The following is a 21,812-nucleotide window of genomic DNA, read 5'->3' on the forward strand; positions in this document are numbered from 1 at the left end:
CTGCAGACATTACTCTCAAAGTCTCTTTTTGGCCGGAACTGATATGAAATATACTACTTCTCTAAAGTTGTGCGCTGTGTGTGTGTGTGTTTTACTATGAAAGAACAATGTCACTTAATTACTCACCTTTTAAAACCACAAAAGCAAACTCCTACATTTTAGCTTCTTAGGGAGTCCCCAACCTAGATGGGGACTAAAAAAAAATTTTAGGTTGCTTGTTTGAAACTCAGAAAACATTTTTTCCTAGAAATATGATAGTAATAAGGGAAATGGTCTGCCCAGCAAAGCCTCAGGTCCACAGTCTCTCCCTCAATTTCCTGGTCTGAAGACTAATGATGCTTCGTAATGCTTTCCAGAGCCTCCCACACAGGTCTCCATTTCCATCATAGAATTTTCTTCAGAGGGGTATTTTTAAGCTGGAAAACACTTTACTAACAATGTAATTTTTTTATCACTTAAAATCTACTACTTTGCATTTTCGCAACACAGATGACACAAGATTCACTTAAATTCCAGACGAAAAATATTTTTAAGCAATCAGAAAATTAGGGGCGCCGGGGGGGCTCAGTCAGGTTAAGTGTCCAACTTCGGCTCAGGTCATGATCTCACGGTTCATGGGTTCGAGCCCCAAGTAGGGCTCTGTGCTGACAGCTCAGAGCCTGGAGCCTGCTTCGGATTCTGTGTCTCCCTCTCTCTCTGCCCCTCCCCTGCTAGCGTTCTGTCTCTCTGTCTCTCAGAAATAAATAAACATTAAAAAAAAAAAAAATGAAAACTAGAAAAAAAAGCAATCAGAAAATTAAAAACAAAGGGGTATAAAAGAACACTAAAATGTCCTTAATAGTTTGTGGACGTCAAACATCAAAAGCAAGATGCTATTTTAAAATAATGTAATGACTTCAGTTTAAAGATGGGTGAATTTTAATTTAATCCTTTCTGCATAAAACCAAATGGTAGTGAAATACCATGAGACTAAGTGCTGAAAAACTAAGTAATGAAACAGACATGTGAAACATGATTACAGTTTAAATTCTTCGGGCTCTTTTCTAAGCCCCCACTTTTAACATAGAATGACCTTTCCCAACCTAAGCACAAGAGTTAATATTTACCACTTTACATCTAAAAGCTGTACTTTAGGAACATTCCGTGAGTTTTCACAGCTATTGGGAAAGCTTTCAAAAGAAAAAGTGGGGGGTTGAAAAGGAAAGACAGCTTTAGACTCTGCAGCATAGTGTAGCTGGTACGAATACTGGGTTAGACCCCAGGACGGACTACATTCCTCTATTTTTCTTCAAAAACCTTTTGGCATCTGATAGTTTCATCAGCCTTTCGGTGTTGAAACAAGTAACCTTTCCTCCCCATTGTGTTCCCGATGAATGAGGCCTAAGATTTCCTAGAGATGGACCTCAATTATTGAGTCCCCTTTATATACAAGGCAACCATTCGTTTTAATCTCCCTTGGGGCCGGGATTCATGCTCCCAACTGAACTTTCACCAGCGTGCACAGGATGTTCAAAAATGTCTCCAAAGCTCTCTTCTGGCCCATTCGGCACCATCAGAATGTACTAGAAGTGGCAGAAGAACGGGAGCACGAATTAGTCATATTTGATTCTCTCCGCCAGGGGTTCCTGCTTGTAATGGGAAATAATTTGAATTAGGATGGAACAGTTGATAAGAAGGAAGAACAAACCAGCTAACCAGATAAACAAAAAGGTGTTCTTTCCCTGAAACTCCAGGAGGTACGCAGGAGCCAGCCAGAGGGCCTGCCCGATGAACCACAGCATCAGGAGAACCACGGCGCGTTTCCACCGCATCCTCACCAGCGGCATCACCAGGGGCAGCAGGCAGAGGTACCAAAGAAAGTACTGGGAGGTGCAGACTTTGTTAAAAGTCACGAAGATGGCCGTGTGCAGGAAACAGCAGAAGACGAGGTCCCTGTAGTAGGCGAACGACACGGCCGACAGCAGGAGGAACTGCGGCAGGAAGGCGGCGAGGCCCAGGGAGAAGCTCCACGGGCTCTCCGCGGTCAAGTACAGCATGTAGAAGTAGGGCGAGAAGTTGTGCCGGATGTCCCGCCTCGTCAGGTGGTACAGGTAGGTGTGCTCCAGAAACTCCCAGCCGTATTTCTGGTAGAAGCCGAAGCTCAGGGCGAAAAACGTGAGCCCGGCGACGGCGACGAAGAGCAGCGCGGCCCGACTGCACAGCCTCTTGAGGAATTCGTACAGGCGGGCCTGGAAGGGGCAGCGGGGCCGGCCGGGGTCACCAGGGTGGCCGCCGCGCTCCGGGAGCAAGTGCAGGGCGATGGGCAGGATGTAGGTCACCGGGTACATCTTCATGTGCACGGCGAGGCCGTACGACACCGCGGCGCACGCCACCTGCCTCCTCGCGAGCAGGTACAGCGTCGCCAGCACCAGCGCCGCGACCATCGAGTCAGCGTTGCCGCGGCTGGACACTGCCATGGGCAGCGGGTTAAGGAGCCAGAAGACACAGTAGCCGCAAGCCCGGCGACGGCCCAGCCCCTTGAAGAGCAGCAGGCGGTAGAGGAGGAAGGCGGTGAGCAGGTCGCAGCTGATGAACAGAAACTTCCCGAAGAGCTCGCACAGGTACACGTTGGGCGTGAGCAGCCAGCCCAGCAGCGGGGTGTAGCGGTACGTGGCCCGCAGGTACGGGGAGCGCCCCTCGGTGACGAAGCGCGCGGCGTCCGTGAACACCCGGTAGTCGACGTCCGTGTACCGCACGAGCAGCGTCCGGTCCTGGAAGACGCCGTAGAAAACCAGGGCCACCCGGGCGAGGAAGGCCACCCCGAAGACGCCGGCGGGCGGCACCCGCAGGCCCAGGAACCACTCTCCCCAGGGCTTGGTGGGGGCCATGACCGCGCGGCGCCTCAGCCGCTCAGCCCCAGCGCCGAGCTGCCTTCGAACGCCCGCCCTTCGCTCGCGGACGCATCTCCCACCCGCCGGCCGCCAACCGAAACTTCGGCCGGGCGGTCGCTTCCGGCAGGAGGCCCCGCCCCCGCCCCGCTTCCGGTCGGAGGCGCCGCGCCGCGCTCTCAGTGGCCCGGCCGAGCGTGCCTTCCTCTGGATTGGCTGTGTCGCTGCCGCGCCTTCCCTAGGCGGGGGCGGGACTTCCGGTACTTGAGGGAGGCGTGGTGCCCTGGCTCCCGGAGGGCGGCCGGCATGGTCCCGGAGTCGCGGCGGCTTAGCTCTGCTCGTGCCGCCTGTTCCCCCGCCGCATCTCCGGTCAGCGGAGACGGAGCCTGGGACGGGACGAACTTCGGGCCGCGTCCCCCGGGCCGGAGACCCGCGGATAAAGGGAAGATGACCCGCGATCGCTTGCCGGGCGTCCCTCCGCCAGCCCGCCGGGAACCGGGGCGTGTGGGCCGGGCCCAGCGTGCGTGCCCCGTGAGTACTCGGGAAGCGCCTATATGTTGAAACTATGCCTCGTGTGCCCGGACTGGAACCGAACTGGACGGCTGCTGTTTTGTCCGGCAGCCCTGGGTGGGGGGGAGCGGGGAAGGTGTGCCCGGGTCTCGCCGCTGCGGAGTTGGCCCTTCCTTGTGTCAAGGTGGCCTTCCCGACCCCAGCCAGCAATTCGACCCTTCCGGCCTTAAAAAGCACGTCCTGGCTCTCAGATTATGGTTTCATCCGCAGTGTGACGTAGTTGCCTCCTTTCCGCCGAGGGTGGACGGACTGGGGTGCAAGGGCCTCTAAGCTCTAGGTCGTTCCCGCACGAGACCTTGCCTGCTACCTAAGCCCTGGCCGGTGCCTGCCATCCCGGTGCTCCGGCCCTCTCTTACGGAATGACCAGTCTCTGTTACAGCATTTGTCGCACTGCCTTGTGATACCCGATTTTTTGTTCCTCTCGCTTCCCTCGTTTTCCGTCGGGACGCCTTGAGTTCTTTGAGAACAGAGACTATCTTGTTCTTTTTCTGTGCCTCAGCGCCTAACACATTAGCAGGCTGGTAGTAGGCATTCTGTACAAGTTGAATTGATTTTGGACGTTCCTCTTTTTTTTTTTTTAATCTAAAATTTTTATTCTTTTTAGCCGTCGTCACACCCGCTACCCGCAGTGGGGTTACCAAAACCAACCCTTCTCCACTCTCCAGTGCCCTGGTTTAGAGGGCTGCTTATAGGGTTATAGTTAGCCCACTGCTGGCTGCCCGTCGCCCCATCATGTCTCCTTGGCAGGACAAAGCCAGGTGTGGCCCTCTGCTGTCTCTCTCCTTCCCAGCCTGCCTCCTGTTCAGCTAAGAGTTCTCTGTTTGTCTCAAGTGTCCTTAGAGCAGGGTGTGCGGGCACAGGGCCTGGAAGCCCCCGCAGGGAGCAACGGCAGGACACAGGCCACTCATAGCAGCCGGGGGTACACAACACACTTGCCCAGACTTCCAGAAAGCCCTACCCCAGACAGACCGCTTCCCCAGACAGAATGAGCACTTCCACGAGGGGGAGACCCTCTTCCTGGTCAGTCCCATTGTGCCAGAGGCCGGTCACATGCTCATCTCTATGCACATCTCCTGTAACCCTCATGACAAGTCTCCTTTTATAGACAAAGAACCTGAAAACCAAAGCGGTTAGTGCCTTGCTCGGCGTTCCCAGCTAGAAGCCCAAAGGTAGGTCTCCTGCCACGTGCACATAAAAACTGCCTCCGTGGCAGCTGTGGGGCACGTGGGGCTACAGACCGTGCTAAGTGCTCACTGTTGTGAGCACTGAGCGTGGAAACAGCCATTTCCTCTTTGCCCCAACGTCACAGGTGCAGCAGAACAGCAGGTCCGGCACCTGCAGGGCAATCTGGATCGTCCTCTGACCAGAGTCCCTCTAGGGTGGCATCCTCGGAGGACTCCCTACTCCCAGCCCTTTTCTCTCTCTGATGTCCTTCACCTGTCTCAGCTTCTGCCCCCTTCCTCCCCGTCCCCCCCCTCCCCTGACCATGCTCCCCTGAATTTTTCACCAAGGACTCCAGCCCATTAGCTCTTTCCCTTCTTGGACACTCACTGCACTTAGTCTGCAGAACCACAGGATGTCCTCATGTATTTCAGGTTCTATTTGTAACCTTTCAACGAGATTGTTGGGTTTCTGAGGTTAGGGATGATATCTTATCCTTAGTTTCTTTTCAGTCACTCATAATTGACTGTCATGTTAGGCACATTAGAAATGTCGGGCAGATATTGACTTACAGCTTTTACAGAGTAGGTGAGGCCATTCAGCCTCAGCGTGCAGCTCCCAGGACTGCTCTCCCTTGCCCCGTTCATCCATCACGCAATTTACATTTATCCTTTGGATGAACCGTATTAACACTCCATATTTATATCCCGATACCTTTTTCTCCTTTTGTGTGCCTCGGTGTAATGACGTGCCTTATGTGGATAGTTCCTTTTAACTGTCGTTTTGGTACCGTGGCTGCGTCTGTAATGACAGCGCATCACCCTGCTGGTGATGGTGGTGACGATGACTTCAAACAGCCGGCTTTGTTGAGGCCTTGTTTGCAGTGTGTCAGGCATCGTGTTCGACACTTACCATGCAAGGTGGATACCCTGCCTTCCCAAATGAAGAAAGCAGGACTTAACGGAGGTCAAGTAATTTTTTCCTAAGTCACATCATGACCTAAAGGCAGAGCTGGAAAGCAAAAGCAATTCTATCTGGCTCAGATCTTTTTTTTTTTTTTTAATTTTTTTTTTTTTAATGTTTATTGATTCTTGAGAGAGAGAGAGATTGAGCAGGGAGGGGCAGAGACAGAGAGGGACACAGAATCCGAAGCAGGCTCCAGGCTCTGCACTGTCAGCACAGAGCCCGCTGTGGGGCTCCAACTCCTGAGCCGTGAGATCATGACCTGAGCCAAAGTCGGACGCTTCACCGACTGAGCCACCCAGGCTCCCCTGGCTCAGATCATTTCTGACTACCGTGTGGCTAACCTGCAAATAAAATGTTGCTGGTGCACTCTGATCTCCCTCTCTGCCTCCTCTCATTGATCTCTTGTATGCATCGTTCTCATATTTACTCTCACTGTGATCCTTGCTCTGATGATTCTTCTCATCTGCCAGTGGTACATAAGTGAGGCTTAGTCCCAGAAAGTTAGGGGAGGAGGATGTCTGAGGATTAACTAAGGGTTTCTCTGGCGCAGTTGGTTTAGTAGTGTGGCAGAAAGGCCCCAACCATCTGACCCTCTAGAGCTTATTTATTAATAGGTGGGAGGCACCATATTGGACAGATAAGGAAACAAGAAACAGCTAACCAAAAGAAACTCAGCTTGGAGCACTGTAGTCAAAGGGCTGAGATACAGACAGTAGTTGAGGGACTGAAGACGGGACTGGAGTTCAGGCAAATAGATTGGACGGGGAGGTCCAACTTCTGTTCCTTGCTTCTAGGTGGGACAGAACCACAGGCTTGAAGGGGCCATACCGAGCTTTTGGCATTGGGCTTAGGGATTCTATTTCTCACCTCCTCCCGGAAGAGCTACCATTTTTTCAAAGCTCACGTGGGGATTACCTCTTGAGCAATTACTTAACACTTCCCCCTTTCACTGTCTGCCTCTAGGCTCTCACCCTTTGAGAGCCCATGGCTAGGGAAAGCACGCAAGTGCGTAGCTTGTCCCTAGCTAGCCTCCTCCGCCGGTGCCTTGACCTTGGTCATCATACTGTCTTGCCCTCGTTACCTTTCCAGATCTACTCTCCATCTTTTCTGCCCTGTTCTGGGCAGCGTCATGCGGCCTTCCCTGCCCTCTGGCTCCCCCATCAGAATAGGCCAGTGGGGGGGACTAGCAGATCTTTGGCAGTGGCTGAGTTCGGCGGCCTGAGACCCTGACTTCCACTGGAGCTACTCCAGCCCCCTCCCTTTGGCTCCAACTCTCACCAGGTTCCAGTAACCTTCCGGGCAGGTTTAAGACTGCTAAAGGCTTCCTGCTGTCGGGAGTCCCTGGGTGCCTCACCAGCCCTTGTTGGTTTATTAGCCCTGCCCACACCTTTGTAAAAATCCTTTCACTGAGTCCTCTCCATATTAGCCCTTGGAGTGCACCATCTGGTTTCTGCTGGAATACTGATCGATTCAGTCACTCTTTTTCATGGATCTTGCTTATATTTCCTGCTTTGTCATTTCTTTTTGATCGATTCCTAATTCTTTGCAGGCTCAGCATCCTGTACCTTAGTCCAGACCTCCAACAACTCCACTTAATCATACGTCCTGACCACCTACACTACACGAGGGTCTGTGGTGCTTACCTTCCCCCCCCCACCCCTCCCCCCAAGCTTTTGTAGGTCTTTTAACTGGTTTAGTGTCTCCTGTCTCTCAATTCTGCTGCTAGGCTGATAGCCATAAACAGCACTTTAATTAGATCCTTTCCTTCCTCAAACATTTGCAATGGCTCCCAACTGCCTACAGAAAAAAATAATGGGCCATTTAACGTGCCATTCAGTCCCTCCATTACCCTACCTTTGCCATCTATTCACCTATAAAGCCCTCTGTTGCGGCTTTATTACCCATCCCTTACTTAAGCCTTGTGCTTTCTTCCTGCTATGCTTTTGCTCATGCTATACCATCTACAAAGGGCCGAATTTCTTTTCACTTACTTAACTACTGTTGGTCCTTGGATGCCGGATTCCAACCTCTACTCCTATGTCAACTCTCCCTAGACCTTAACTAGTGGAAATGATCTCTCGTTGCAGAACAGTAGAGTTTAGTGTCTGTTCTATTTTTTGTTTGTAATCAGTTAGTTGCGTCTTGCCTTAGGAAATCTGCTACCTAAGTCTTCTGTGGGCGTTTAACAGACGTATGAGCTCCACTGTATACTAGCGGTGTGAACTCCAGGCAAGTTCCTTCCCTCCCTCTTCCCTTCTTCTTGAGTATCATACATGCAGGTCCTGGGCTAAGTGCCAGCCGTGCCCGTGACCAAACCCTGACATGAGTCCCATTCACATGGCACTTAAAGTCTGGTGAGCAAGACCGACATCCGTGAGATCCATTCACAAGTGAAGTTGCCACTCTGGTAAGTGCTATGAAAGGGGGGTATGTGGCGAAGCCATAGCTTTTTTTTTTTTTTTTAATGTTTATTTATTTCTGAGACAGAGACAGAGCATGAGCAAGGGAGGGGCGGAGAGAGAGAGGGAGACACAGAATCCGAAGCAGGCTCTAGGCCCCGAGCTGTCCGCACAGAGCCCGACGCGGGCCTCGAACTCACACACCGCGAGATCATGACCTGAGCCGAAGTCGGACGCTCAACCGACTGAGCCACCCGGGCGCCCCAAGCCATGGCTTTTAACAGGCGTTTTGGTCTGAGAAGGGCGTCGTAAGAGTTAGCAAGGCTTGGGGTTGGCGGACAGGAGGGAATTGCGCAGGAGAGCAGAGCAAAGCCCAGTGAGGCCGTCCATCCCTCATGGCCGGTGTCATGTCTTCTATCCCTGTTCCTCGAATGGTACTCTTACCATCCACGTAAGAGGAACTTAGCATTTGCTGATGTTTCTTGAACGTTCCATCAAATGTGTTCTAGCCAGACCTCGTAGATTGTTATCATCCCTTGCCTGGTGCTTGTCCCTGTGAAGTATTGTCCCCCGAGGTCTCACTCTCTAGCACGTGTTGTGAATGGCATACCTGTTCCTTAGCGGATGCTACCTGCCATTGGCCTCGGTGCCCGTGATTTGTTACTCTGTCTTGTTTTCCACACAAGTTTGCAAGTTTCTTCAAAGTTTGAGGGACTGGATGTTTCGTACATCCTCCGTCCCCCGTGTCTTACAACTGGCTCGTCCCTAAACTAGTTTTGCCGAAATGTCGTGGGTAAAACATCTGTTGACGATGATATGAGACCCATATTCTCCCTCCTCCTCCCTCTGTCCTTCCATTTCTAGGGAACAGGAGTCAGTGACTCCGGGATGTGTTACTTCTTGTCAGAGACGGTTCGGGACTGGGGACCGACAACCGGATCTTTTTCGGGTGAGTGCTGGGTAAGTGTAGAAGAGAAACCCATTTCTCTGAATGTCGGGGCAAGATGCCCACAGTTAAGTGAACGGGCTTGGAGAGCCTCGAGGATGTGTAAGGAGTGCGTGCACACGGTAGCATGGAAGGGAAATCGGGCGCGTGAATCACCGGCTGGAAGGGCACAGTGCCCGGGACCCAAAGCACCTGGGCTTTCCCAGATTGAGCTGAGCCAATATCCAGATTTCTGGGTCTTTAAAAAAAAACCAAAGTCAAGTGTGAAAGGGATTTGCTAAACTAAAGGCCCCCCGAGGTTGATGAAGGCGGCTCCCGGAAGGAGGGAGGGAAGTGGGAAAGGGGAGGGGCCTGGCCACATGCTCCCTTCTTCCCTCCCCGCCTCTCTCCACCCTCCCTTCCCTCAGGCCTGTGAGTTCGGCCTGTACTAGGATTGGCTTTGACTTAGAGCAGAGATTCGTCCCATTTTGTTTAGCAGCATGTTGTGAACAGACTAAAATAAAATAAGCCAAAGAAGCTCACGTCTTTTTTAACCAGGTAAAAAGAGCTGGTTTCGTCTGAACGCGGGGAACGGAAAAGCCGTCCCTGGACACGTGTGCTTCGACAGAACCGGCCGATCTGAAGCCCACGGGCCGTACGGACGCTACAGCCCGGGCGGTGGGTTTTCTTACAGAGACACTAGGTTAACCGGCGCGGGGAGGACCCGGTAGCAGCCGAGGGGAGGGGGCAGCGTCCCCGACTTGCAGCAGCGGTGTGAGAACTGCCTGCCCCTCCCTGCTGGGGCCTCACAGGGCAATCTTTGCACGGTCTTCTTAGCTGGCAGGGGTGGGCCGTGGCTAACGAGGTGAAGCACAGAGTCAGGATTTCAGAAGCCTCCCGTGGGACTGTACCCTCCCCTGGGGCGGGTGGCCCCACTCCCCCTTTTCACCCCGCCCTCCCCGGTGCCCGGTGCCGGTAGTAGGACTCCCGGCATAGACAGTGTCGGGGCCGGATGCAGCCCGGGCAAGGGCTGGGGCTCTGCCTCGGGGCTCGTCCGCAGCCCAACACCTGTGCAGTCCTGGCGTTTGGAGTCTAGGGTGGAGACGTCCCCATCCATGCCTCCCATCCCCCCGGGGGGTCAGCTTCTGGTGTGACAGCCCCCCCACCCCGCCCGCGCGCCACGGGGCTGGGGCTGCAGTCCCCCCCCCCCCACCCCTGTAGAAGAAGGAAATACAGCGGACTTCAAGACCAGGAAACAGAAGGTGCTTTTTATTTTAAAACCAAAAAAAAAAAAGTGCTACAGTGACAGGACACTGCTGGGGCGGAGCACGCAGCGTAAGTGGACTCTAGATGCCCGTGGCCCAAGGGTCCTCCCCCCGTGTCCTCCTGTCCCCCTCCTCCCGGGCCTCAGCACGCAGGGGTTGTCAGCAGCCTCATGGGCGTCTGAAGAGCGGCTTCCACGCCTCCCTCTCCCATCCTCAAACCTGAAAGCCCCATCAGCTGTCTCCGCACGGAGACCAGGATCACTGGGCAGAAGTCTGGAAATCTGGGGAGCCCTCCCCCCGAACCAGAGCAACAGAACTGCCCCCGTGCTAAGATCTCCTTTCTGTACATTCAGTATATTTGGTCCTATAAACATCTATGTACATACATCTGTCTACATATATATATTATCTCTGTCGCTTTCTCCTTAGGTAAACCTTCCATTTGTACCATGTGCTACTTCCCAAGCCTCCGCCTACGACTCGTCCGCTCGTCCAAGGGAGACTCCGGCTTCGTGATTTCACCAGGTCCCTCAGCACCACCCTCTGTCTTCGTCACACCCTGAGTACCCTCCCTGTCGCTTGTTTGCCCGTCTGGAATCTCCCGGTTAACATGGGTGCCCAGTGCTCTCCTGACATCCCAAGTCCATGGTTGCTGTGGTCAGGGGACCCACTGCTCACCAGACGTGGCTGCTTATAAAGCTTGTCCGACAGCCGGAGAAAGGATTTCAGCTCCGAGGAAGAGGGGGTGATACGAAGAGCCGGTTAGGGTGGGGGGGAAGCGTTGTCCTCCAGGGAGGCTCATGGCTGAGGAAGCCAGGTTGTGTTAAAAGGACAGTATGATTTAAAGTGCAGCTTAGAGCAAAGTCTGGGGTCTGGGAGGAGAATCAAAAAGGTTAAGGCAGAACATGTCCTTATTTTGTTATGCAAGAATCTGAGTCTGGGGGCCTAGAATAGACAGCGGAGCACTCGGGAGAGAGGATTTCCCTCAGGAGGGACACAGCCGTGCACAGAAGAAACTAGCACAGGATGGCTTGCTGATGGAGAAGGTACACACACGCACACACGCACACACTCTCCAGTATTTTGGGCCCTTACACACAGAAAGAAATCAGGGAAGTCTAACGTTGAATAAAGTCGAGAGCCCAGAAACTGGCTCTTTGCCTTCTGTTCTCTGTATCAGATTTTCAAGTTTTTCTGGTTCTCGTTTTCTTGAGAGCTAGGGAGCGTTGGTGGGGTTTACGGTCAGGGAAGAACGAAGGGTCTTCAGTTTCAAAACGGAGTTGAGTTCAAGGAGAGCTACGTAGAAGAGGGCCTGGTGCAGTCGCGTGAGCCGTGACCACAGGTCCAGCCTCAGAACCGTGGGTTTCTCCGAAGCTCGGCACGCAGACGCGTGTCCACGGCCTGTGCGAGTGTTGGAGCTCGTAACGGTTGGCTGAGTCCACCTTAAACTGCCACTGCATTCGCACAAGGACTCTATGCCAAGCCACCGTGGGGGCACGGGGGCAGTTCCTTGGCACCTAAATGAGACCAGGAGGCACTTTTGGGGTTTGGGGCTTTAGAGAACGTTCTGGTGCCCAAACGCCCTTCTTGGCCCCTCCCACAGTCCCCACCAGGGAACAAGGACTGGCCTGAGGTTGATCTAAAGCGTACCCTTTAACTTCTTCCTCTTCACGGCAGAGGGGAGTGGAGATGGGACCGGTGCCCACTTTGCCCAAGTCTCGGGAATGGCTCGGGGAGACCCCGGTGGTTGGGTCAGGAAGTATAGTCTCCCTCCCTCCCAGCACTGCCTAGTGAAACAGCTGACACTTCAGAAGGGTGACAGGGAGAATGGTGTCCACCAGCCAGAGTTCTGTCCCAGCCCAAACCCTAATAAAGCGCCCCCAATTCCCAGAGGCTCCACACAGCAGTCTGGAGGTCTGAGAATGTACTCATCCTGCATGGTAGGGTTAATGTCGCTTTCCTTGGGAATCTGTGCCCTGTAAGTACCTGGAACACCATTTCCAGACCTTTCCGTGGGGGTTGGGAACATACCGGCAAGGGCCATCCCATCCACGGGTCACAGGAGACAGATCCCCCCCAGGGCTGTCTGGAGGATAGGGTCAGGGCTTTGGACTAGGGCTCTGCATTCGTCACTCCACACCAAAGGGTTCAGATTCCGGGATGGGCGCCCGTCAACCTCTATTCTCTGAGAGAAGAGGCGGCTTTGTGAGAAAACTGGCTATCCTAAGACAGGGTCCACTGGAGAAGATAGAAAGGAAAACGGGGGTGACCAAGGTTCTAGTCAGAATGTGCCAGCAGAAATTACGCTATGAGAGACCCTGACTCCTTTCAACAGGGGTTGGTAGAGAACCCAGGATCAATTAATTCCGGATTCCCGTATTTCTGAGGGCGCGGACTCCAAAACAACCATCAGAGTCTTGCCTTAGGGAACTAGCTGGGTGGGAAATTAGAGGCGGGTGGGGGCTCCGGCCCCAGGTCACCAAATTTCACGGTGGTGGTGGTGGTGGCGGTGGGGGGGGGGGGGGGGCGGGGGAGTCTGTCCATCCAACTGCATGGTCCTCCTGATGTGGGTCTCCAAGCATGGCTGATGCGTTCTGAGCCACTTCAGCCTTAATCTTCCCTCTCCTTCCCCCATCCTGGTGTCGGGGAGTTGCGTGTCTTGGGGATGGGTGGGGTGGGCTGAAGGGGACGATGGAAGGAAAGCTCGGACTCCAGTTGGCCTCGCCTACCCACAGGCCGCCAGGTTAAAGCGGAGGGAGTGGAGAATGGGTGGTTCCGGGGGCTCTCCAGCTAGCCTGGGTATCAACAGCCCTCACCCGGGCTGCCGAAAGAGGAAAGACCAGAGAGACAGGGGCGGGTGGGGCCGCGGGCCATCAGACGTTGCTGATGCGCACACTTAGGGCACTACCCTCCTTCTCCGCTTGCTCCCTTAAGGACTCCTCCAACTTGAGCTTCTCGGGGTCTCCGTAGCGCACCGCGCTGTCGCGGAGGCCGCTGGGAGGGGCCACCTTCACAACCTGGTCAAAAAGGCTGAAGTCAGCTATGTATTTGCCACTGGCTGACAGCGAGATGGCGGGCGTGAACTCGTAGCCCCAGAGGATCTCCTCCGGCAGGTAGGAGGTGCGCACCTGGCAGGTGGCGCTGGTGGATTCCACCGTCCCACTTAGGATCAGCACCAGCTCGAAGTCCCCCTCCCCGCTGCGAAGGGGGAGGTCTTTCAAGGGACTGGTCTCATCCACCACGTGGTAGAACGTGAGGGGCAGAATGAGGAAGGGGCTGTCCGAGGCCGTGTCCACTTGGAAAGTCACGTTGACCTGGTTGAGCCGGATGTTCTCGCCCTCTTTGGTCTGGTGGGTCTGGAGCAGTTTGCCTGTCACCTGGCAGCCGATGAGGAGGCTCTTCCGCATGTTGGCAACGCGGATCATGAGGCAGGGCTTCCCGTCGTGGGCGGCCACGACCGCGTGCTGGCTGAAACGGATGGTCTCGGCCCGCTTCTTGGGCCGCGCGATCTTCGCCAGGAAGGTGCCCGTGATGAAGATTTCCAGGATGGTGGTGAGCACCAGCTGGGCGATCAGCAGCACGATGGCCAGCGGGCACTCCTCGCTGATGTAGCGGAAGCCGTAGCCGATGGTGGTCTGGGACTCGAGGGAGAAGAGGAAGGCCCCCGTGAGCGTGTGCACCTGCACCACGCAGGGGGTGTGGTTGGCCGGGGGGCCCAGCTCCAGCAGGTCTCCGTGGGCCACGGCCACCAGGTACCACACCACGCCGAAGAGGAACCAGGTGCCCGCGAAGGTCGCGGAGAAGAGCAGGAGCTTGTAGCGCCACTGCATGTCGATGAAGGTCGTCCACAGGTCCTTGAGGTACAGGAAGCGCTTGTCGGCGATGTGCTCCATTCTGACGTTGCTGCGGCCGTCTTTTGTCAGGACCCTCCGCCGTCGGACCCCTGGGCCCACGAGGGGCCGGCTCTCTGTCTGAGTGGTCTGACTGTAGTACACCTTGGCCACCGACGTCATCTGGAAGGAGCGAGACGGCATAACGGGGGTTATTGCAGGAAGCCAGCCAACTCCTGGCCACCGCCCACGGCGAAGGAAGAAGTGACGTGCGTCTCGGGGTCACCGATCTTACCATTTAGCGCATATTTACTGAGCACTCGCTATTCGCCGGGCGCTGTGCAGGACGCTGGTAAGCCAACAATGCAAATGACCTCACCCTTGCTCTCCAAGAACTCCCAGCCTGGTGAGCCAGACACACATTCAGGGAGCAGATAATTGCAGGGAAGTCTGATCTTTGTGATTCTCTGTGACAAGCACAGGTCCTGGAAGGTGGGGCCAGAGGAAAGCGTTCTACTGGTCTCTCTTCCCCGCAAAACCAGTTCCGTCAAGATCTCTAATTCTGAAATAGGATCCCTCCCCACCCTCATGAATGGCAGGGCAAGAAAGACTATCCTGTTGAAATCCTTCCAGGCCACCCCCCGCTCCTGAAAACACACAAACCCTTCATTTCCCTGCCTTTCCCCTAGCCCCAGGGCAGTACTCACTGGTGACAACCAGGGGACTCATCTGGCTCAGAAAACAGCGGAAACTGCCCAACCTGCTACCCTCTGAGATGTTTTCTAAGGACCTGGACCGTTTCACTGCATATTATTATTACTACTTTATCATCGCCATCACCATCATCTATTTGCATCATCCGGGGGGATTCGGTCTGGGTCAGGTGGCGTTGGGAATAGCACGGGCAGGACCTGAGCAGAAAGAGCTGAGCGATGGGAAAGGAGGAGGGAACCACCACGCCGAGGCCTCCTGGCGGTGCAGAGGGAAATGCCAGGTCAGGGGCGGCAAAGTGGCCTTGACCGGGTGAGGTAGGAGAGTTGGTGTGGATTAGCAGTCACGTCCGCACAAGCTCAAATTCAGGATCGCTGTTTGTCCTGATGGAAGAAAGTGGGACAAGGCTCCGAAATAGGAGACAGCTCGCTTCACGCAAGGTGCCGGTAGCTCTGCCCAAGGAGTAGCTTGTACTTTTCCAGCAGAGATAGGATTTCAATCACTGAACCCTTGGACTCTGGATCTGATGACCAGACCTTCTGGGAAGGAGGAGGGTGATCTCCGGGGATTTGGGTCCTACTTGGAGAACAGAGAAGCTCATCTCCTTCTCCACTCCAAAAAATCTGGGCCATCGCATCATCATTCTTCACGTTGCTCCCTTACCCCATCTTCCCCACGGCCCGACATCTGGAAAACTAAATTATTTGGGCCTGTTTAAACCCCCCACCCAAATAGACCCTGAATTGGCGGTCACCAATGGATGAGAATCCCAGAATGTTCAGAGGCAGCCAGGAGCCTACTTACCAGCGCTCGACCACTTGGGACCTTTGTCCACTTCCCAATACCCTTATCTACTTTGGAGCAAAGGGGAAGCTTTATAATTCTGAGGTTTGGAGAATTACGATTTCGAGCCCAGGTATAGCCCCCTTCAGCACTCAATAGCAGCAGTAAAGACAAAGCACAGCCCCCGCATCTCTACCATTTTAAAGCTCGCCCATTAGTGTGGCTTCTCGTTTGATCCTCAAACTGGAAAAGATGTGGAACCTTCCTGAGAGACTCTGAGGAACTATTAGCGGATGGAGGAAGCCCTGGAAAGCTGTGGATGAGTGAACATAATTTTTTTATTTTAGTTTCTTTTTTTTTATTTTTTTAATGTTTTTATTTATTTTTGAGAGAGAGAGACAGAGCACGAGTGAGGGAGGGGCAGAGAGAGAGAGGGAGGGAGACACAGAATCGGAAGCAGGCTCCAGGCTCTGGGCTGTCCGCTGATGCAGGACTTGAACTCTTGAACCGTGAGATCATGACCTGAGCCCAAGTCGGACGCTTAACCGACTGAGCCACCCAGGTGCCCTTAGGGCGGCACAGAGAAGGAGAGAGAATCCCAAGCAGGCTCCTCACTGTCAGCAGAGAGCCTGATGCAGGGCTCGAACTCACAAACCGTGAGTTCGTGACCTGAGCCGAAACCAAGAGTCAGACGCTTAGCCGACTGAGCCACCCAGGCGCCCCTGTTTGCAACATTAATTTTATTCAGAACTATAGAACACGCGGCCACCAGTTACGAGGGTGACACAAAGCTGGGACAGATCGCAAATGCAAGGTATGGGGCAGAATTAGGACCCAAAAGGAGCCAGAGGAATGGGCTAAGTCTAACAAAAAGGATAAATGTTGGGTTGCATATTTGGGCCCCAAAATTATCTGAGCAATTCCGGATCACAAATACTTGGTTTGAAGGGCGATCACACGAACAGGGGTTTGGACCTGCTCTTGGAGCTCCAAGAGGAACCGCCAGCACCGATGAATCCACACCACAGAGGAAAAGATTCCAGATCTAGATGACAAGGCACAATGTAACAATCAGGACAGCCAAACGTGAAAGAGCTTCTCGGGAGGCAGACAGCGCTCCGTGCCTGGGGGTGTCCAAGGGCAGGATGGACTGGCACTTCGTGGAGAGTCCACAGAGGAGGTGCAGGCTCTCACCTACCCTCACGGGGGACAGGATGTCTACCCCTTCCGCGCCATCTCTACCCCGGACGTCCTATGGCGACATTCAGGGACCCATCCTCAAAGTCCTAGCTTTGTGCTGAGGAAAGATTCCGCCTGACTTCAGGAACGGAAGCTCTTGGGGCCCAAGGGAAGCCTCGCTTATCCTCCCCAAACAGTAGCCTGTGATGATGTTATCCCATCGCAGTCCGTAAAATATGGAATTTGGCCGTCACACTATGAAGTAAGAACAGATTAATGGTAGAGTTGGAACCAGAACCCAGGGCTTTGGGATCCGGTCCAGAACGCTTTTTTTTTTTTTTTTTTTTATTTTATTTATTTATTTATTGTTGTTGTTGTTTTTAAGTAGATTCCACACCCAACGCGGGGCTTGAACTCCCAACCCCGAGATCAAGAGTCACGCACCCCACCAACCGAGCCAGCCAGGCGCCCCCAGGACTTTTGCAACAACCGCTTCCGTGTACCCGGGTCCATTCTCACGGGTGCCGTGGTCTGGGGAAAGCGCCTCTGCGGGGCCCTGTGCAGGGAACACGGAGCCCGGCGTCGGGGCTGGGCGTTCACGGCACCGGACGGAGATTTTGGCCGCTGGCTGGAACTCTGTTGTGACAGCCGCCTCCAGCTGCGTGCCTGCGGTGCCAGCCTTTCTCTCCGCCTCGTCCGGCTGTCCCCCAGCTGCCACACCACCTCCCACGGCCAGGCAGCTTTGTTCTCCGAGGGGGCGAGAGGCAGAAGCGGACAAACAATCCGCCACGCCCCCACCCCCAAGCTGGCCGGGCTCCTGGGAAGGGAGCAGCCCCAGCCCTGCCGGGCACACACACAGTCCTGCCTCCAGGGGTGCTGTGTCCCCAACCCAGTCCCAGCCAGATCCCAGGGACACAGTCTGACGGTGAAACCAGCCCCCAAGTGGTGAACAGACGGAAGGGGACACCATCAACTTCTCCAGTCTTTAAGGAATGTACTAAGGATTCTTTCTCTAAGACCAGGGCCATCAGACCCACGGGGGTGTCCAGCCCGCTTCCCCCCAGCTTCAGACCCTCACGCTGCAGGTAACCTGGATTCGCCTGCGAGCTCAGGAGTCAGTTATTCTCCAGAATGGGTGGGTTTGTCAGAGCCCCTCTGGAGCACAGCTCTGCTCTGGAGCAAGGACACCCAGCTGTCGTGACCGTCGTGATTAAATCAATCCTACTGCTTTGGGGATCAAATGCAACCTCTGAGCCTAACATTCAAGGCCCTGCATGGTTTAGTCTCTGCCTAGTTGGCGGCATGATTCCTGCCGCTTGTCCACCCGCACCCCGGGCTCCAGCTCCGCGGAGGGCCTCACCGCTTCACCCTTTCTGCCTTTGGACCTGCCGTGGCATCGCTGGCTCCGTGCCTGCCTGAGGACCTCCTGCCGATCTCTCAAAACTCGACTCGAGGGTGACTTGCCCCCTTTTTGAAGCCTTCCCTGACCATCCAAGAAATAATCGGTGCTCCCCATCCCCCAGGCCTCACCCCAGCGTGGGTCCGTGAAGCCTGGGCCTTGTACACGTTCCTACGTTAGACCATCTGAGCGCTCTGCCGTTGTTTGTCAGCTGTGAGGTCTTCATTTAAGGCCGTGGACCGTGACTCTCGCCTGTTTCCCCAGCACCGGGTACAGTTTATTACCAAAGACTGAGGAAGGGGATGAAAGCTGATCCGGACCCAGAGAGGCCTGAGTGAGGGCTGCAGCCTTGGTTTAGCTCCCGGGAGACTGGCCGCCGAGCCTCCGGAGACCTCGAGGTGGAGCCGCGACACAGGGGGAGGGACCCAGGCTTACCCTGCCTCCACTAATGCTGCAGGGGGTTACAGATACGAGCTTCAGAGGCAGGAGAAAGCAAGTCCCAAGGCACCCGTCCATCTCTCCTCTGGGTCAGCGGGAGGATGGAGAGAGAGACAGCTTGGCCGTGGCCGTGGACACGGGAGTGGGCCACGCCAGATGGAGAGAGAGACTGAGCCTGGCCGTGGCGGTGGGCAGGGGAGTGGGCCACGCCAGATGGAGAGAGAGACTGAGCCTGGCCGTGGTGGTGGGCAGGGGAGTGGGCCACACCAGATGGAGAGAGAGCCTGAGCGTGGCCGTGGCCGTGGACACGGGAGTGGGCCACGCCAGATGCAGAGAGAGCCTGAGCGTGGCCGTGGCCGTGGACACGGGAGTGGGCCACGCCAGATGGAGAGAGAGCCTGAGCGTGGCCGTGGCCGTGGACACGGGAGTGGGCCACGCCAGATGGAGAGAGAGCCTGAGCGTGGCCGTGGCCGTGGACACGGGAGTGGGCCACGCCAGATGGAGAGAGAGCCTGAGCGTGGCCGTGGCCGTGGACACGGGAGTGGGCCACGCCAGATGCAGAGAGAGCCTGAGCGTGGCCGTGGCCGTGGACACAGGAGTGGGCCACGCCAGATGCAGAGAGAGACTGAGCCTGGCCGTGGCGGTGGGCAGGGGAGTGAGCTACGCCAAGTTACGTGCCTGGAAAAGATGTGTCAACCCCCACCCGGGGCCGTGGCAGAAGGCACAGGGGAGAGCCGTGCACCTTCTAAAACCGGTCAGGTTGGAGAGGCAGGGAAGGGACCCTGGGCAAAGGCTCCATCTGTTTCCTGTGACGACTTGCCTGAAAGGAGCTTTGGGCCCTAACACCACCTGTGTTCATTCCCCGATGTGAACGAATCCTGGGTTCCCGAACAGCTGAGGACGCCATCATCCTGAGTTACCACACTCAGACTCTCGCCACGCCAACATGCGTCACACAACTGCCAATTTCCACTCGTGTCCCTTCCTCTCATCTCCCGGCCTGACGTCGGGTCCTCTCTGCCTTTCGGCCTCCCACTCACCTGTCCGCTCCTTCTCTCCCCGAGTCCTTCCCGCACTGCGACGCCCGCTCTCTCTCCCCGAAGCACACCTCCGATCACGAACCCGAGAGCATTTACCCAGGTTCAGTACCTACGGGGGATTAAGATCAGACTCCTTGTCTCATGGCGGAGGAACCTGAGGCTGGGGGAGGTGACTGACTTGGAGTGTGCGGCTGGTCTCAGGCTCGGGTCCCCTGTCTCACGAGCCCACCGGCTTTTCATTATAGTGTCACCGTCTCAGTGCCGTCCCCAGCTCAGGAAATGTCCGTGTCTCTGCGTTATCGATCTAGGAGAGACCAGACTCAGCCGGGCATAGGTGGCCTTCCCTGATCTGTTTGCAAACCTCCTTTCCAGCCTCATCTCCCACCTCTTTTCTCCTACGGCTTTGGGCAAACCAGCTGGTCCCTGCCCTACGCACCCATGCATCCGTGCTCTTCTCCCTCCCTCGCCTCCCCTCTGTCCTTGTCCCTACGTACCGAAATATCCTTCAGAGCCCAGGATAAATGAAGCCCCTGATCCCCACGGCTTCACTTAATACCTCCCTCCTCTGACCCTCCATATACACGCGCATATATATCACCGTCTGTACGTTTTATGAGACATCGATCTGGCATAGCGCCCATCTTCTGCTACAAATAAGCTTACTGAAGTAAGGATCCAGGCATACTACGTTTTCACTACCCTGACGTACGATTAGGACACATAGTAGGTGCTCCAGGAGTATTTCTGGAGTGAGCGAATGAGCAGAAGGGAGAGAACGGACCGCCCCTTCCCACACGGTGGGAGCTCTCGTCCCGCACGGACGGACAGAACTTCGCTCGGGCCCAGAGCCTCTCCTCCGAGGCTCTCCATCCTCCCTCCCTCTTTGTCTGCTCTTGACTTTTCATATGTTTTCTCTTTCTCCTGAACACACGGAAACCCCAATAACTGGTCGCCAACACTAACAGATGTGCAAGCAAGGAAAAGATGTCCTCGTGTGTAATGACGCGGCCGCCGCGGGGGAAGAACCCGGCAGTTTCACGCATTTACACGACAGACGCTTTCTTCAGCGTCTCCTGCGTGCCAGATTCTAAGGACGACAGACCCCGGAGTCACAGAGATGAATTCGACGTAGGTTCTGGCCTTGAGGACCTGCCAAGCCCAAAGGGAGGCAGCCATAAAGCAGGCAGGAGGTGGTAAGGGCCACAGTATCCGTGAGGCACTGGGGGGATGTGCAAAGGGAAAGGCGACATTTGGCTCAAGGGAGCACTCCATAAGAATGTTAGTATCCCCTTTTAGGCCAGGAAACCAACTCAGTGACTACCAGCCAGGAGTTGGGTTTTCCCTCCACACCTGGCTGTCTCACTCAAGAAAGGCTTTTACAGAGAAAGGTGGCATTGGGACCGGCGGGTCTGAAGGTTAGCCAGGATTTAGACACTTGGAGGCTGGGGGCTAGGGGGTCAGAGAGAAGGTGCTTCCAGGGAAGGGGAGGAGAGAGAGGGGAAGGAAAGGGGAGGGCAAGGAAGGGGAGGGGAGGGGATGAAGCTGACATTCGGGGAGGCCAGGAGACATAACTTACAAGCAACAGAGCCAAGCTTTTGGCTGGATTCCAAAGTCCTTCCTCCTATAGCTTCAGGCTAATACTAGTGAATTTGCCTCCACTGGGCAAGTTCCACACTCAGCCACCAGAGGAGGTGACGCTTCGACCTGCTGACAGGTTAGCAGGACAGCAGTGTCCCCAGCAGTGACATCCAGAGTGCATCTCATGATTGGCGGTGATGCTCTTTTATTGTGATCTCTGCGTCCCATGATCTGTTCTCTTAGGCTGGCGTGGCAGGTCCCTACTGTCCCCATTTCCTCCTCGGACCCTGCTCCCAATTGCCTTCCCACCTCTTCCGCCTTCCTTGCTGCCCACTCGGCCCCTGGTACGTCCTGCCGGCTGATACTAACGTGCGTTTCCCCTTCCGTCCTTGTCACCTTCCTGTCGGTCTGCTCCCCCCGCGCACATCTGTCTGGATCGTCCCTCAGCCTCCCGTGTCTCACCCTGGAGATGTGCTTTGTGAAGGTGGCGAGGTGCAGGCAGAGCTCAGACCTGTGAATTCCCCATCACACTCTGCCCTCCGTCTACATCCTGAGGCCCAGGGGTCAGGAGAGGCAGTGTAAGCCCCCTACCCTCCTGTTCTCCCCGCTTCCTCCCTCCAGGAAAGAGCCTCTTGATCTAGGGGCTGGAAATGGGATCAGAAAGGGGGGCAGTTTCCTCAGGGACCCGCTCTTGCTGTGAA

At 55.2% G+C, this 21,812-nt stretch overlaps 2 protein-coding genes and 1 non-coding gene across 6 annotated transcripts in view; all 3 read right to left on the bottom strand.

Annotated features, from left to right (window-relative positions):
* Positions 1 to 895: 895 nt before the first annotated feature.
* Positions 896 to 2,991, bottom strand: PIGM (phosphatidylinositol glycan anchor biosynthesis class M). Its single transcript, XM_015083777.3, has one exon. The coding sequence runs from the start codon at positions 2,865 to 2,867 to the stop codon at positions 1,593 to 1,595; it is 1,275 nt and encodes a 424-aa protein (XP_014939263.2). The 5' UTR covers positions 2,868 to 2,991; the 3' UTR covers positions 896 to 1,592.
* Positions 2,992 to 4,657: 1,666 nt separating this feature from the next.
* On the bottom strand, positions 4,658 to 4,784 carry LOC113596254 (small nucleolar RNA SNORA43). Its single transcript, XR_003417015.1, has one exon. It is a non-coding gene; the product is annotated as a small nucleolar RNA SNORA43 (small nucleolar RNA).
* Positions 4,785 to 10,136: 5,352 nt separating this feature from the next.
* Positions 10,137 to 21,812, bottom strand: part of KCNJ10 (potassium inwardly rectifying channel subfamily J member 10) — a 28,890-nt gene continuing 17,214 nt past the window's right edge. For 3 of the 4 annotated variants that reach the window (XM_015083787.3, XM_027048708.2, XM_027048705.2), the window contains one exon: positions 10,137 to 14,166. In XM_015083787.3, the coding sequence (XP_014939273.2) occupies positions 13,027 to 14,166 (1,140 nt within the window). In that variant the 3' untranslated portion in view covers positions 10,137 to 13,026. Of the gene's footprint in view, positions 14,167 to 14,278; positions 14,469 to 21,812 lie in introns of all 4 variants that reach the window. The other variant, XM_027048706.2, reaches the window with a different exon arrangement.

This window comes from Acinonyx jubatus, chromosome E4, assembly GCF_027475565.1.
Source record: "Acinonyx jubatus isolate Ajub_Pintada_27869175 chromosome E4, VMU_Ajub_asm_v1.0, whole genome shotgun sequence".
NCBI classification, from domain to species: domain Eukaryota; kingdom Metazoa; phylum Chordata; class Mammalia; order Carnivora; family Felidae; genus Acinonyx; species Acinonyx jubatus.

What these genes read in the sequence shown, in the direction of transcription:
- PIGM (XM_015083777.3), bottom strand. Translation starts at nt 2,867, where the DNA reads ATGGCCCCCACCAAGCCCTGGGGAGAGTGGTTCCTGGGCCTGCGGGTG.